At 62.5% G+C, this 16,913-nt stretch overlaps 1 protein-coding gene across 2 annotated transcripts; it reads right to left on the bottom strand.

Moving 5' to 3' along the window:
* Positions 1–2,344: 2,344 nt before the first annotated feature.
* On the bottom strand, positions 2,345–16,072 carry ANAPC2 (anaphase promoting complex subunit 2). Of its 2 annotated transcripts, none has more exons than XM_008970110.5 (13): positions 15,454–16,072; positions 14,519–15,141; positions 13,265–13,397; positions 11,953–12,127; positions 11,227–11,346; positions 10,680–10,797; positions 9,237–9,418; positions 8,344–8,485; positions 8,008–8,083; positions 7,737–7,940; positions 3,261–3,390; positions 2,790–3,025; positions 2,345–2,708 (listed from the first exon to the last, which is right to left on the bottom strand). In XM_008970110.5, the coding sequence occupies exons 1-13, from the start codon at positions 15,568–15,570 to the stop codon at positions 2,496–2,498; spliced, it is 2,469 nt and encodes an 822-aa protein (XP_008968358.1). In that variant the 5' UTR covers positions 15,571–16,072; the 3' UTR covers positions 2,345–2,495. The 2 variants fall into 2 exon arrangements, with proteins under 2 accessions (XP_008968358.1, XP_034785515.1); XM_034929624.3 differs by lacking the exon at positions 2,345–2,708 and adding an exon at positions 5,592–5,640 and having other exon boundaries at positions 2,796–3,025; positions 15,454–16,030.
* Between the last annotated feature and the right edge of the window lie 841 nt (positions 16,073–16,913).

Here is a 16,913-nt window from a genome sequence, read left to right as displayed (position 1 = left end):
CCCCGATGTGGGTGCGGTGGCCTGGCAACCTTGCAGGGTGGGCGGCAGGCAGCCTAGGCCTCAGCTCCCTCCCAGCATAAGGGCTGCGGCAGCTCAGCGTGTGGGCTGGGCTCCAGCTGGCTGTAGGTCACCTTCCTCCAGGGCTGGGGCAGGAAGGGGCCAAGGAGGGCTAAGGGGGTGGGCTTGCACCCAGCCTCCCTCCCCACTGCTTCTGGGAGGGTCTGGCTCACGCCCTAGCAAAGCTCAGGTCAGAAGGGCTGCCGGCACCCAAGGGAATCCCCCATCAACTTGGAAAGGTCTGCGGGACACTGGCCACCCCTGTCTGAGCAGGACCCCAAGCCCTGCCTCCCGGACATCCCCCATCCAAGGCTCCAGACTAAAGGTGTCACTGAAGTTGGAGCCCCCAGGAGCTTTCCCCTCTGCAGAAAAGGCAAGCGTTGCCCAAGGAAGTCGACCACAGGCCGGCATGGCCAGGGTTGCTTTCACCCTCCTCCCTGAACCTGCTATTCCAGGCCGGGAGAGAGGCCCCTGCCCTCCCAGCCTCCCCTCCTCTGGACCTGCCAAGCAAACCGCCAGGCAGCAAAAGGAAACACCTGCCCCACAGCCAACGGAGGCCAGGCCTTCTGCCAGCTCAGGACCCATGGGACACGGGGGGTGGGGCGGGCACAGTCTGGCCCCAGTGGCCCTGGTCACCAGGGACCCCCTCGCCTGTTGACAGGCACCCTCCTGCTGGGGTCCTCCGACCTCTGACTTGCCGAGTGACACCGTGACCCGAGATGCACCCTTCGCCCTTGTCTTCAGGACACAACCAGAGATGGAATCCACAGGACACAGAACAAAAGGTGTACCAGAGCCAGGCTGGCAGTGACACTCGACAGGCCAGCCCAGCAGGTTTGTATCCTGGTTAGGACAATGGCACACCCAGCCTGGGGCCAGGTGGTGGCCATAGACAGCGGGATCCAGGCAAGGCCACCTTGCTCTGAGGGGGCATCAGAGCAATCGGGACCATCCCACCAGAATTCAGGAGAGGGGTCCCTCTTTTTGTGACAGCAGCACAGACAGCCTTGGAGTGAAGTGGAGCAGGTGGCAGGGCCCAGGGCTAGAGGGGAGATACCGCACAGGCGGAAGCAGCCCTCCTTGGCGGGGCAGAGGCCTGATGGGCACAGGCTGTGCATCTGGCGCCTGCCTAATCCCAGCCACTTCCTCCTTCAAGCCCTGAGGCAAACAAGAGTTCTCCAGAGCAAGGAGGGTGCAGGAATGTCCACTGAACGGGACGGCTCAAACAGGCCAGAGCTGGGGAGGTGGGAGGGTGCTCGGCGGCGGCTGCAGGAACCCACGACAATGGACATGGGACCAGCAAGGGCATCAGGCCAGAGCTGGAGAGGTGGGAGGGTGCTGGGCGGCCGCTGCAGGAGCCCAGGACCGTGGACATGTGGGAACCAGCAAGGGCATCTGGGGACAGCGGTGGGAGCACTGAAACCAGGCGCAGCTCACAGCCTGGGAAGGCGCTGCAGCAGGAGCGGGACTCGAGGCACCAGTTCAAAGGGCCTTTGTCCCCCGCGAGGACAGCGCCATCGGGGTGGAACGTGTCTGGCCTGGAAACGGCACCTCTGGGACAGAGGCCCAGGTTTGAGCAGCAGAAGAGCCCAGAACTGGACCCTAGGGCCCTTGCTCAGTTTTGTGGCGTCTCCCTCTCCTAGTGCCAGTCTCTAGGACAGGACCTGGGCAGCCTGCACACGCGTGACCACACGTGTGAAGGACGTAGGGGCGACCTGCCTTTCTGAGGCACACCTGTGAAGCTGAGCCCTCCGGCCACCCTGCCTGAGTGTGGAGCAGGGGACAAGTGCCCAGTCCCTCTGGCCACCAGGGCACAGCCTTCGGCAGAGCCTCACTGCCAGAGATGAGGCGTGTTGGCCTAGAGGTCATTCGCCAGCCTCAGCAATTCCAACCGAACCCACACAACGTCCCAACCTCGCCCGAGACCTCCTGGCCCAGCATGTGGAGGTGGGCACAGGCTGAGCAGAGGGTGACCCCAGGGCTCCTTCTAAAGGCCAGAGGCGCAGGGATGGAGCTGGAGGTCTGGCGGGTAGCAAGCACCAAGCCCTAGGCCGTGGCTGCCTGAGCCGTGGCCCGGGTGTGACGTGGACCTTCACGTGCCGCTCCCTGAGCACCCTGGGTGGGGGGCGGCCCAGGATCCTCTCAGGAGGCTACATTCCCAGTGCAGATGTGTAGGCCTAGGTGGCCCCTCACCTGCTGCTGAGGAGCAGGCCCTGCCAGGCTGAGAGAGAGGCCCAGGCTAGAGGAGGATCGTGGGGGGCCCCACAAAGCCACCAGGACAGAAAAGGATGATCTGACTTGCTTTAATCTGCACACTGCGGGGGTGGGGGTGGGCATGCTCCTCAGCAGTGCATTCTGGGACACGGGCGGGCGGGGGCTGGCATAGGAGGACGAGAGCACCTGCAGGGCAGCGCCTGGCGGGCGGGCGGGCGGGTGTGTCAGCTGCAGTTCTTGGGCAGGCGGTAGACACCGGCCGAGTAGACGAGCTGCTGGTCCCGCACCTTCTTCTGCAGGTAGCCCTGCAGCTCCTGCAGGTCAATCTCGGCCAGTGCAGGCCCAGTCACCACAAACATGCGGAGCATGTTGTAGATACGATCCAGTGAGAGGCTCTCCAGGTTGGTCAGCATGGCCTGGATGTACGTCCAGAAGAGCTGCGGACACAGGCCAGCCCCCGTCAGGCACCTGCAGGCCTCGCCCCGCCCCCCGGCCCCCCGTGGGGCCTGCACACGCACCAGCAGCTCCTCCTCCTTCTGGTCGGCCTGGGAGGCCATGCCGGAGTCGCTCTCGTCGTCACTGTCGATGAGCACCATGTTGTCCCGGTCCTGAGGCCGCTCCTCCTCAATGACAGAGAAGGTGCCGGGGGGCTCCTCACGCAGCACACCCTGCTGCAGCCACACGGACATCCGCCGCCGCAGCAGCGCCACGGGCATCTTCACCGCCTTGCTCAGTTCCTCCAGGGTCCAGCTGGCTGCGTGCAGAGTCACCGGGACGCTGGGCAGCCTGGGCACAGGCTGCACCTCCCCTGCCTCCTGTCAGCCGAGAGGTCGGGGGGCTCCCAGGCCACCCTGCCTTGCCCGTGGGAAAGGGAAGGGTGCTGCCTGCTGGCGCAGCTGCCCCAAACCACACCCTCACTGGGGAACAGCCCCTCACCCACAGCTGGGCCGTGTGGCCGGGGCAGACCAGCTAGGGGCTGGTGGGCTCACCTTGGTCCTGAAAATACAGCAAGATCACCGCCTGTACCGGGGTGACCGCCACAGACAGCGTGCGGTCGGCCAGCTCCACATCCATGGTCACCAGGCCCAGGGTGTGCTTCCAACTGAGGGTCCGCATGGCCTAAGGAGGGCTAGGGTCAGCACGGGCAGCTCGGCTGCAGGGGGCTCAGGCCCATGGGCTCTGCCACCTGGTACCCAGTGAGAAAGGGGCTCCCAGAGCCACCTGCCCCACCCCACCCTGGCAGGCAGGTGAGCAGCGAGAGCACAGGACTGGGTGGGGTCCCCACCTGCTCAGCCACCATGAAAGGGCAATGGGGCCGGCATCATAAGGTGTGTCCCGAAAAGGCTACAGGGGCCTCCTGACCCCCAGTGCTTGGAAATGTGGCCGTATTTGCAAACAGGGTTGATGCAGATGTAACTGAGGTGTATCCTAATCCAACTGACTGGGGTCCTTCTAAGAAAAGGAAAGATAGGAAGACACAGGCAGGCGGGGAGGGGGCCACACGAAGACAGAGACCACCTAGAGCAACGCGGCCACAAGCCAAGAAACACCAAGGGCTGTGGCAAACACCAGAAGCTGGGGGGCAACGGAGGTCTCTAAGAGGTTTCAGACGGAACGAGGCTGCCAATACTTTCATCTTGGACTTCCAGCCTCCAAAACTAAGGCAATCTATTTCTGTTTTTTAAGCCACCCAGTTTGTGACACTTTGTTACAGCAGCCACAATAAATGAACAGATTTTGGTACCAGGAAGGGTGCTGCCGAAACCTAACACCAAGAACTGTGGCAGCAGCTTTGGAAGTGGGTGATGGGGAGAGGCTGGAAGAACTGGTGAGGCCTGCACGACTGTTGGTAGAAAGGCATGAAGACAAGCCTGGAAATGGCTGGAAGAGGAGAGCTGCCGCCGTCTTGGAGAATGCACACAGCATCACAGACTGGATGTCGGCAGCAATGCCGACCCAACAGGTGCTTCCAGTGAGGTCTCAGATGGAAATGACCGTGCTACTGGGAACCAGAGGAGGCAGCACAGAGCTTGGCTGGCTGCTGCTCTGCTGTTGGGCGCGAAGTGGGACCTGCAGCTGATGAGCCTGGACATCAAGCTGAGATTTCCAAGCAGTGTGGAAGGTGCCACCTGGCTTCTCCTTGCTACTTATAGCAGAATGCAAGAGGGAAACAATCAGTGAGGCAGGGACCATTAAGCAAAAAGGCACCAGACCTTGGGGATCTGAAAAATGCTCTATCCAGGCAGCTCTGAGACGTGGCCAAGGGTGTGGCTGGACCAGGGTTTGCTAGACATGAGGTGTGACCTGTGTATCCAACTAACCATCTCAGCAGCAGACAGGGACAGGTGGGGCCTCCGGGAAAGGGCTGCGGACCCGCCTGTCTGAAGGCTTCGGCACTGGTGAGCTGCATAAGCCAACAAGGTGTGAGAATTTTACACCAGCAGAAGTGCTGCCGGGCTGGACTGAAAGGAAGGCAGGCTCCAAGAGCAGAGCCGCCGAGGCCGAGGCTGACGGGGCGGGGCTGCCCCTGCAGGCCGAGGATGGGGCCGGGGGCCAAAGAGGATTCGCAGGCCTGGAAGTCAAGTGGAATTTCGGCTGCTGGGTTTGGACTCGCTTGGGACCTGCCAACCTTTTTCCTCCCAGTTTTCCCTTTTGGGGTGGGAATGTGTATACTTGTCTTACGGCTGAACTTTTGAAACAGATCATCTGTTGGCTGATTTCACGGCGTCCCAGCTGGAGGAATGGCGCGCACTCCAGCCTCACCTGGACCTCGTTAAGATGCATTTACAGGCTGTGTGTGGAACTTTGTGTGGATGGTAGTTAGATGAGATTTTGGACTTGGAGTTGATGCTGAAATGGTGAAGACTGTTGGGGACACTGGGGCTGTCACTTGCACGTGGGAGGGGCCCACCATGGGGCAAATTGTCATGCACTGAATTGTGCCCCTCGAAAAATGACACATGAACCCCTAACTCCCGGTGCCTCTGATGGGATCTTATTTGGAAATAACGGTCATTAAAGATATAATTAAGATGACGTCACCCTGGAATACAGAGTGTTCTTCTAAGAGGGAGACAGGAACAGAGACACGGGGGAACATCACGGGCGACGCGGCAGAGACCAGAGTGAGGCACCCACAGGCCCCGGAGCTCCTGGAGCCCCCAGAAGCTGGAAGAGGGGAGGAAGCAGCCTCCCCTAGAGCCTTCGGAGGGCCCTGCTGACCCTGACTTTAGACTTTTGACTTCTGTAAAATGATACGTTTCTTTTAAGCACCCTGGTTTGTGGTACTTTGTTCTGGTAGCACCGGGGCACTGACACACCTGCTCTGTGGGCCAAGGGCTCCTGAGTCCTTCCAGGATCCGGCAGCTTCTAATGGAAACAAACCCCTCTTTATGGACAGAAAATGGAAGTGGAGTCAGTGGCTTGCTAGGTCCTAGTTCTGGCTCCAAGGCCATGACCTCCACAAACGCCACTGGTCAGCCTGCCGCAGGACACATGCAAGGGCTCAGGGGCAACCGGCTCAGGGGTGACGCTGTGGGCTGCATGGCCAGCCACGTGTCCAACAAGGTCGCTCGGCCAGGAGCTCTGCTGGTGGGACCTCTCAGCACAGCCCCGGGGCCTCCCTGAGCCACTCCTGTGTCCCACTGAAGTTAAGACAAAGGGCACTAGAGTGTGGCTGTCCCAGCACATCAGGCCTGAGCAACGGGCAGTGGCTGAGTCATGCCTGGGACCCAAGGTGGGACCCTGGAGAGAGGCCATTGGGGCCTTGCCTGGAAGCAACGCTGGAGAGCCTGAGGCAGCCAGAGGGGCAGGGGGAAAGGGACCGAGCACGGAGCCGGGCCACACAGATGATTTGTACCAGAACGCAGTGGGGCACGGTGCCCGCAGGCTCCAGAGACACCAGGCTGTAGCACAGGCCAGAGCTCGAGGTGCGGGGATGGCCAGGGTGCTCCTTTCCACCGGGAGCAGGTGCAAGCCACACAGACCCTCCACAAGCTGCAAGGGACGCCTGGACTCTTCCAGAGCCAAGCTGAGGCCTGGAGGGAGGCAGCAGGCATTCGCCACCGTGGTCAGCAGCCCGGCCCTACCACAGCCCCTTGGCCTCCCGCCCTGGGGGCCTCCGCCTGGCCCTCCCCTTGTCTGTCTCCGGAAGGAAGCTTCCCCCTTGGTTTCTAAAGTGGACACATCGCCCTGCCCTCCTCTAGGAGTAAGTTCCCTTGGTCTGTCAACACAGCAAGGCCCTCTTACTTGCAAAAGAAAAAAAGAAAACACATCTAGGTCCAGCCTCCTTCACAGCAGACCTGGAGAAGCTGTGGACCCTCCCTTGAACTCAGCCCCGCCCGCCCACCGGCCTCCTGGCGGCTCTGTCCTGAGGCTGCTCCTCCTGCCTGGGCCGAGGCTGGACCATCCCCTTCCTGGGGTACCTGGGGTTGGGGTCTGCAGACTGGATGCCGGCTGTGCCCCAGGACCCTCTCCTCACATGTCCCCCGCTGGGGTGCCCGCCTCCCCCCAGTCCTGAGCACTCGCTGGGCACACCGGAGGCCTCACAGGCCCCACACATCAGACAGAAAGCCCTGGAACCCGCCTGTGACGACCATCCCGACCCCTTCCTCCCCGAGCTGACACCTCCCACCTGACTATGAGCTCAGGGAAAGAACCGCCAAGCCTAGTTCCATCCCTCAGGCTCTGGACGCCTGTACTGGGACTGCTGGGATCTCAGCAGTGCTGCCAGGGGAAGTGAGCCAAACGTGGCCAATACCATCCTCTGGGCACACTGTCCCCATCTGCCAGTGACCTCCAGGCCAGGGCTCACTCCTCCACTCCCCACATCTGCTCCTCTCCTACTCCCACCACAGACCCATAACCCCGGTCCTCAAGTACCACTGGAGCCTGCAAAGGCAGTTCTCAAGGAAACAGACCAGGAGAAGGGGGCAGGGCTGGGGTCCTGGGGGTCAGGTGCGCTTGGGAGTGCTGCCCTGGGCAGAGGGCAACCCTGGCTCCCTAGCTGCCTCCCTGCAGTGACGCAAGGCACCCCAAGCCCCGGTTCTGAGAGGCAGAGGGTGGATAGCAAAAGAGGAGGAAACGCTCAGAGGGCAGGGCCTGCTGTGGCCACAGGGGTCCCCATGAAGCAGTTCAGGAGACCTGGGCCCAGCACAGCCCACCCAAGCGCCTGTGGGCCGCGGGGACGCTCGGTCACAGGGGGCACAGGGGGCACAGGGGGCACGGGCTCACTGGGAGGAAGCCCACGGGGATGCTCGCTCACAGGGGACACGGGGTTGCTGGGAGGAAGGCGGAGAGAGCGTGGGCCAGGCCCACTCCCTCTCCTGCAGAGGCGGCTGCGAGATGGGACCAACCCAGAGACACTCGGGTGACAACGAGGCGGCCACAGGCACCAGGCTGCTGGGAGCCCCGCAGTGCAGGGTAGGGGTGCCGAGAGCCCATGGGGTGGCCTGGCACGGAGGTACCTTGAGCTGCTCATACTTCTTGCAGTAAGCCTCCAGGGCTGCCCTGATATCCTCGGGGACCTCCAGCTTCTCGTCCTTGAAGGGCGGCCAGAACTCACTGGACAGGATGACAGCGTAGACCCCGAACGGTGGCTGCTCCTCTGCTGGCCGCTTCTCATCCTCCTCCCGGATGTTGGCATTGATGCGGCGGGAGTCCGCCATGTCCTGAGGAGGAGCCGGTGTCACGGGGGACCTGCGGGGTGGCCGGGCAGCGGGCGGGGCTGGGACCCACCTTCAGCATGACTTCACAGAAGTGCATTGGGGCCTCGCCAAAGCGCAGCTTCAGCAGCTCCACGTTGCGGATCTCCCTGGAAAGACGAGCGTCTGGGCAGGGGGTCGTGATGAGCCCCAGCCCCAAGGAGCACCTGTGGCAGGGCACGGGGGTGCCCCCCAGGCAGAGCAGGGAGCCTGTGTGGGCACCCCAATGGCTAGCACACCCCCAGCCAGGAGTGGGGGCGGAAGCACAGCTCCAACCAGGCCCCAGGCACGGCGTCAGGGCCCAGTCCCGACAGAGGCTGGGCAAAGGCCCCGGCACCCCTGGAGACGGCCGGCGCGTCACAGGCCTCACCGCTCGGGGCTGAAGCTGAACTGGTGCAGCAGGCGGTCGGCCAGCAGCGAGCGGTACTCATTGATGAAGAGGTCCTTGCTGCCGTAGATGCTGACCAGCAGGCTGATGATGTCCGATGAACGCCGCTTGGAGCTCGACTTCCCTGGCATGGTGGGGGCAGGGGTGTCACCTGACAGGCACCTGGGCAAGGACAGGGCCGCCCTCCTCCCATCCCGCCCAGCCAGACGGCACAGCCCAGCATGGCTCTTCCTGAAGGCCCTCGAGGCTGGGAGCAGCCCTGAGCCTCCCGGGAGACCTGGAGTCAGGTCCTGGAGCAACAGCTTCAATCCCCAGCCCCTCTCACCCCACAGGGACCTTCCGGGACTCCCATGCAGGCTTAGGGGACAAGCCAAAGGTCCTGGGGTTTTCCTCTGAGAGAGACTAAAGATGTGTTGAAGACTTACCATCTGTGCCAGGGCAGGGGCCAGGCCTGGGCCCCACAGCCCTCAGAGCCCTGGCAGACGAGGGCCAGGCACAGATGGGCTCTGAGCAGGAGCTGGCACCCTAACGGGACTTTGAGGCCCAAATCAGTACAGAGCTCAGGGGTCACCCACATCTTCACTCCTCTGCCAGGTGCAGTGGTGGGGCAGGGACACCCCACAGCTCACAAGCGGTGGGAGGCAGGGCATCCCCCACGGCCAGAGTGACCAGCCACAGAGGAAAACAGCCCATCACCGGCCTGCCCAGGCTGGCAGGTGGCGGAGCACTGCCCTGACCTTTGACACCCTCAAGCCTCTGAGACACTAGCGACACCTGACACAGCCAAGCTCTGTGACAAGGGATGAGTCCAGAGCGGACGGCCTGGCTGAAGCACCCCCCACACTGGTGAAAGGGACCATGTGGGGCAAGCTAACCTGGATCGGCATCCACGGGGTCCGGGACCCAGTCCTCTGGCTCGCCTGAGTCATCCTCGCTGTCCTGGCCTGTCTCCAGGCTCGCCGGGTCGGTCTTGGACAGCTCAACAGCCAGGTCCCCTGTCCCGTCCGAGTCCCCCGTCAGCCCAGCCACAATCTGCCGCACTGTGTCCTCCCGTGTCCTGCCGATGTGAGTGCTGCTGTGGCCCACAGTGTGGACACCCCGCGTGCACCTCCCACCACTCATTCCAGTCCCGGCCCCATCTAGGCCAGCACCACCGACCCTGCCTCTACACTCAGTGGTGACGGGCTATGTACTAAACACAGGCCCGTCAGACTCCTTAAAAACAAATAAACCCAACGTTACTTGGGAGCAGCAGGAGCTGCGAGCGCAAGGCCGGCCTGCGCACCTGCAATCCCAGCACTTAGGGACACTAAGCCAGAAGACTTAAGCCCAGGTGTCCGAGGCTGCAGGGAGACAGCATTCTGCCACTGCACTCCGACAGAGCGAGAGCCTGCCTCAAAAAAAAGAAAAAGAAAAAAGGGCCGGGCACGGTGGCTCACGCCTGTAATCCCAGCACTTCAGGAGGCCGAGGCAGGCGGATCACGAGGTCAGGAGATCAAGACTATCCTGGCTAACATGGTGAAACCCCATCTCTATTAAAAATACAAAAAATTAGCCAGGCTTGGTGGCGGGCGCCTGTAGTCTCAGCTACTCGGGAGGCTGAGGCAGGAGAATGGCGTGAAGCCGGGAGGCGGAGCTTGCAGTGAACAGAGATCGCGCCACTGCACTCCAGCCTGGGCGAAAGAGTGAGACTCCGTCTCAAAAAAAAAAAGAAAAAACAAAGAACTGGCTCAGAAGCCAGGCCAGTTACAGCCACAAAGCACCAAACGAGTCCAGGTAGGGGCCAGACTCCACCGGCTCCTGCTGCTCGGTTCCTGGGGGCCACTGTGCCTGCCAGCCCCGGGCCAGGGCCTCTGCAACCCCTGAGGAATTCCCAGGCAGCCATGTCAAGGTCCTCATCCCAACACATTCTCCACCGAACAGCCCCAGGGAGTGTCTGTTCCTTGCCGTGGGAAAGGCCAGGACAGCAGAGCCCACTCTCCTTGCCTGGTCGGCCTTGGGGACTGGTCAGCACCAAGGCGAGGCCAAGTGGAAGAGCTTCTCTCTGTGCTGGAGATGGGGAGGCTGAGGAAGGGCTGTGGTGGGCCTCTGGCAGCTGCACACAGAGGGCACGGTGACACCGTGTGACAAGGACAGGTGCCTGGCACGGGCAAGAGGAAAGGAAAGAGCCTCGGGCCTGATCTCGTGCACTCAGCCCAGCCGGGGGAGACCTTGTGTCCTGACGGCCGAACACACCCTCCGGCTGCCCCCCAGGACCACGAGGAGCTCAGCAGGATGCCCAGGGTCCCAGTGGCTCCTGGGCCAGCTGCGGCCCTCACCTCAGGTAGCGGCGGATGGGCTCACAGGCCACCTCCAGGATGACCATGGAAGGGTCCAGCACGCGCAGCGCCTTGATGGCAGAGATATAGAGGGTGATGATGTCACACGTGTTGACGCCTACAGCCAGGGCAGAAGCCAGCAGTCATACAGTGCCCGGGACCACAGCCTCCCAGGGGCAACGCCCGAGTAGACAGCTGGCCATGCCGGTAGGTGGTCTACAGGTCCCCACTGCAGCCTCGTTCCCTTGTCCCCCCATCCCCACCTCTACCTGTTCACAGGTCCCGCCCTGCAGGGAGGTCTGTTCTGAGAGAACTAAGTCTCATCACCTCAGACCTACCGGTCAGTCCTGACTCCCTCCAAAGAAGAAACAAGCAAGCTGACGGGCACCTCAGATCCCCTAAGGACCTCACCAATTGCTTCTCAACCCATTTCTTCCTTAGACCTACAAGTCCAGGGCTGGCAGACTAGGCCCCAGGCTCCCTGGACATGGGTCCCCTGGTGAGTGTCTAAGCCCAGAGTGCTGGGTGGCCGGGCAGCACACAGCACCTGGATGCAGGAGCCGAGTCTCCAGGGCAGCCTTGAGGGACACGAGCAGCTGCTGCCTCTGGTCCGTCCTCTCCAGGCAGTACTTGAGGTCCTCGATGGCTGGCCGGGAGTCTGGGAAGTCTACAAGAAGAGGAACATCCCTCAGGGACAGACACAGATGCGTGCGCACGTGCAGGCTGGTGCAGAGTGTGTGCAGTGTGGGAGAGGACACGCGCTTGCCAGCCCCAGGACGATGATGAGACCACCTGCTGGGCACCAGACATCCCCCCGACACTCTGGCGTGCTGATGCATTTGACCACAATGCCACAGGGTGGACAGAGCAACACCCAGGGGCCAGTCCCCAGCAGAAGCCAAGGCCAAGGCAGCACAGCAGTGGACACCCAGAAGCACTGTCCAGCATCTGCCACACCTGCCCTGATCCAGGCACGGGGGACGCCGCAGTGGGGTCAGTCCCAGCACTGCCCGGTGCACCCCCCTGCAAGAGCGACAGCGAAGGCACGGGGAGCCCCAGACGTGGACACAGGGAGCCCAGATGCAGACACAGAGCCGACATGGCGAAGGCCCTGGGAGCCCCAGACGCAGACACAGAGCAGACACGGCGAAGGCCCTGGGAGCCCCAGATGCAGACACAGAGAGCCCAGACGCAGACACAGAGCAGACACGGCGAAGGCCCTGGGAAGACTCCCCAGACGGGACAGCAGACCCCGCGGCCGGGGCAGGACCACCTCGGACGATGCTGAAGAGCTCCTCGATGCGCAGGCTGGCGTAGATGCGGTAGAAGAACCTTTGCACATGGCAGCGCCAACGGCGCAGGGTGTTGCCGGCCTCGGGAGACGCAGGCCTGGCGGGGCCGTCCTGCAGGAACACCTTGCCGAGCCAGCCGACCACCCGCTCGATCCACTGTCAGGAGAACGCTAGTGTGAGCTGCAGGGAGGCACGGTGAGCCCCGGGCTGACTCAGAGGCTGGGAGGAGCCTCGCGGCCACCCACCCTGTCGGCCGGGACCGAGGGGAGCCCAAAGGCCACCTGTGTCTGGAGGCTGGAGCACATCAAAACCTGCAGGGTGGGTGATGGCCCAAAAGGCGACGTCCCGGCCCCCCTGCGGTCTCCATGCCTCTCACACGCGCCAGTGCCCACACTTATCACTGGCAGCAGCAACCCTAGCGTGAGACATGACAGACACACACGACCTGTGCGCTGTGCCTGGTGGGCACACTTGCCCCCACTTAGATGGATAAACACGCCCTTGAGACCAGCCGGGGGGCCCAGGCGAGCACAAACCTCTAGGTGGCAATTCCGCCGCGGGGCCCAGGCGTGCTCATGCCCCACAGACCTGCTACCCAGTGGCAAGACCGCACGGATGTTCACCTTCTCCACCCTACTACCCACTCTTGCCCACCGCTTTGGGGACACCCTCCCTCTTTGAAAGCCCAGCATCACAGCCAATCTGCACCTCAGTAGGGGGACTCTGAAACACTGAGGAAAGGACAGGTGACACATGGGAACAGGATGGGGGGGACCCACATGGCTGGGCCCAGCTCCCCTATGGCTCCGGGAGCCCAGAGCAGAGCCCCAGACCACACCCCAACAGCACAGGTGCCTGGAGGCCCCATGTGAGGGTGTCTCGCTCCCCGCTGTGGTGCAGGCTGGCTGTAGGTCAGTCCATTAGGGACCGGCCAAGCGAGTCCACACTCAAGTAGGGCGGCAAACAGGAGAAGGGGGTCCATTCAGTGGCTCCTCTGGTGGGCCCAGCTTCGCCACACCTGCCTGAGGTAGCCCCCTCGGGATCCTGGCCCGATACTGCCTGCAGCCATGGGATTCTGCGCAGATCCAAAGAGCGCACCTCAGATGCGTCCTCACTGTCACCAGGGCCCAGAAGTACTGGTCTCTACCCCATATCAAGACAGCTCCAGCCACCACCCGGTCTGGGCCCACCCAGGCCTCCATGCTCTGGATGCTTCTGAAGCCAGGTGTCAGGTTTGCCAGAAACCTACTCCCCTGTCCCCAGCGGGGCACAGCCCAAGGGAGGGGTCCTCACCTTGTGGAACTCACGCAGGAAGGAGCGCTCGTACTCGCCTCGGCAACGGTCCTCCATCCTCTCCCGGGTCACCTGGTGCAGGGTGGTGGTCACAGCCTCGGCACTGACCCGCTCCAGCAGACTGAGCCTGTGTCTAGAGGAGAGCCCTGGCCATGGGGCACCCAGAGCACACACCGGCCCCTCTAGCCCAGAACGGCCCCATGCCACGACTGCCCTGCCTGTAGAGTGCATGCAGCACACACACACACACACACCCAGCACACACCTCCCCACAATCCTCAGCTGTGGGGGGCGGTTGTACCAAAGGCTTCAAGAAGCCACTGGGAGCACAGAGCACTCCCAGGCTCTGCTGTCCCCGCCCAGCTGGCCTCTATCCAGGTAGGGACACTGGCCTTCCCCATGTGATCAGTGGCAGCAGGTGTGGCTGTCGGGGGCCCTAGCCTTATCTCCTAGGATCAACTCTGAAACGACAACCAACTGCACTGCTACCCTGGCCGCAGAGGTACAGATGCCACTGTTTGTGCCTTTCAGTGCAGTCTCTGGTCTACAGTGACAAAAGGACTCAAGAGGAGGATGAGAAAAGTTGCCATGTAACTTTTGCAGGGATGAGCCCAACAGAAGCCCTTCACGGTCTCCCTGACCCCTGCCAGCAACAGGAGCACTCCTTTAGTCCTTTAGTCCACCTAAGGCCTCTCAAATAGCTGCATGGCTACACCTCCGTTCAATGTGACAAAACCACCACAAATGGCCAAAGGTGTGACAATTGCTAGAGAACTACAACAGGACCTGTCTCTCACAACAAACCCCTCTCCTCTCCAAACTAACAAGAGACTGCTTGCCCTCACAGTGACCTGATCTTCCTGGAGAGAAGCAGCAGCAAGCTTCTGTTCACAATTACAGGGCAAGGAATGTCGACCAGAGTGAGAATCATTCCTCCCCAGGATCAACAAAAGGCACAGTGGAATTCTGCAGAGTCCAGGAAGTTTGGAGTTGCTAAGAAATTTGCTGCTGCAGACACAAGCCACGTAGGGCCTTACCAGGGTCAAGGCATGAATCTGTGGGACTGAAGGTGAGTGACAGAAGAGAGACACCTGTGTCCAGGACACGCTGCACAGGAATCCCTGGGACTCTCTCTCTGTCATGTTCCTGGTTATCAGGACGGCTCACCAGCTCTCTGCTGAGGCCAGCTGGACCCAGGGGAGCAGCGGGGAACCAGAAGGAGCAAGGGCATGGCCATCGGGACAGACTACTCACAAGACCTGGCTGAGCTGATGGAACTGCTCCAGAGCCTGGCGACACCAGCACTGTTGCTTGTCACTGCTGCACCCTGCACACAGCGGGCTCTGCAGGAGCCGGTAGTACCGGCGACGGGCATACCGGCTGTCCAGCTCCCCTTCCAGTTCCGGGTCTGTGCCCCCTTCCCCCTTCCTCTTACTCTGCATATAGACTCTCAAGAAGCACCCATACAGACGCTGGATCATCTCTTGGAAGGTTCTGGGGGTGCTAAAGAACAAGACTCCGCGCAACATAGTGTGGACTTTTTCTCGCAGCCCCTGAGCACCAGTGCCCATCAGCAAGCCCAGGCGAGTCCATTTCTCCAGCAGCTCTAGGCTACGCAGGTAGGGATCCAGGCGGCTCTCCAGCAGGCCAAAAGCGTCAAGGAGCAGCAAAAGGCACTGGGGCTCATCCGCAGAGTTCTCGCATTGGGAGATGGCATTCCAGAACTCAGGGGAGATGTTGGCCTGCAGATCGTTCTGCAGCACCTCCACGAACCACTCCTCCAGGACCGAGTGTAGCCCGTGGCCCCTCAGAACCTCCACCGCCGCCCGGAGCTCCTCTTCCTTTGGCGGGACTGCACCGCTGGTCCGGGAAGACACCTGGAGCGCAGAAAGCCGTGAGGCGAGGGGAACACAACATAGAGGTGGGGAGAGGCGGGGAAGGGAAAGAGCTGAGGGGGAGGCTGCAAAAACTCCGCTGCCCCCTGTCCGTGCTGCCCGGACGTTGGGCCGAAGCTATGGAAGGGCTGTCAGCGGAGCTGAACGAAACGAAACGGAAAGGTGGTGGGAAATGGCAGGACAGGACAGAGGCGGATGATGGACAGAGCCGTATGAACCCGAGGGTAGCCGCCCCAAAGCGCCTACGGTCCCGGAAACTCCGCGCGGGGCCGCCCCTCTCTTCCCAGGCCTCACCAGCCCCAGCGCAGCCGGCGGCACCAGGCCGGTGCTCACGGTGTTCCAGGCCACTAACAACTCCTGTCCGGGCCGGGAGTCGCTGTCCCCCTCCGCCACCACAACTGCCGCCGCCATCTGCACCCACCGACTCCGAGATTCGCTCGGCGCGGCGCGCGGCGATGACGCACGTCTGCACGCGCGGCCATGACGCGCACAAGGCGCTCAGCGATGACGCGCTAGTTCGGCGCGCCGTGGGGGAGTCGTGCGCAGGCGCGGACAGCGCTGCTTCCGCGGCGGTTGGGGTGGCGGGGCCCCGGGCGGCGTTGACCATGACCCAGCAGGGCGCGGCGCTGCAGAACTACAACAACGAGCTGGTCAAGTGTGAGCGGCGCAGCCGGGACGGGGAGGTCGGGAGGGCCGCAGGGCTGGGTTCCCGGCTCGCAGCGGGGTGCCCCTGGACCCGCCTCGCTGCGGGCATCGCGCGGCTGAGCAGAGCCCTCCGTGCCGGAGGCTGGGTGTCCGTGGCCCGAGCCCTCGCTGGCTCGCAGGCCCCGCGCCGGGCGCTCGTGGGTGGTGCCTGACTCTGGCTTCCTCGGGTGGAAGGAGGCCCGCCCTCCGCCGCCGCGCTCCTGCCCTGGGCCCACAGCGCCGCCCCTCCCGGCCCCCAGGCATAGAGGAGCTGTGCCAGAAGCGGGAGGAGCTGTGCCGGCAGATACAGGAGGAGGAGGACGAGAAGCAGCGGCTGCAGAATGAGGTGAGGCAGCTGACAGAGAAGCTGGCCCGCGTCAACGAGAACCTGGCACGCAAGATTGCCTCTCGCAACGAGTTCGACCGGACCATCGCGGAGACGGAGGCCGCCTACCTCAAGGTGGAGCTCGGGAGGCCAGGCCGAGCATCAGGGGATAGGCACGGCAGGGGTGTTGCCACGGCAGGGCGTCAGGACCGTCTGGGGCTCCCGGCTGTGGACAGTCTGTGTGCCTCGCTGGCATTTCAGGCAGGGGCAGCGTGGCCAGGCCCATTGAGGAACCCAGGCTGCTGTGGGAGTGACTGTGGGGCCTGGGGCATCCTGGGTCCTGGTCTTTATCCGGTTCTCGCTAGCCATGTGGTTCTTTCTGCTCAGTGTGAAGAGCCAGGTCTTGGGCAGAGCACCCAGCACGGGCCAGTGCTAACCCAGCCTGGCTTTGAGGGTGGAGAGGAAGTGTTTTGGGTCAGATTCCGGAGGGAAGAGGGCCCTGCCACCCCATCTGCCAGTCCCCTTGCGCTTCCGCCTTCCCCCACACAGGATCCCTTGGCTACAGCACCCCCAGCCAGGTCCCAGCACCTGAGTGTGAGGACAGCTGGGGCTTAGGACCTTACCAACAGGTGAACATTAACAACCTTCTCACTTCTCTGGCCCCAGATCCTGGAGAGCTCCCAGACTTTGCTCAGCGTTCTCAAGAGGGAAGCTGGGAACCTGACCAAGGCTACAGCCCCAGACC

Source organism: Pan paniscus, chromosome 11, assembly GCF_029289425.2.
Source record: "Pan paniscus chromosome 11, NHGRI_mPanPan1-v2.0_pri, whole genome shotgun sequence".
Taxonomy (NCBI): domain Eukaryota; kingdom Metazoa; phylum Chordata; class Mammalia; order Primates; family Hominidae; genus Pan; species Pan paniscus.
This window is presented reverse-complemented; position numbering and strand designations above follow the sequence as displayed.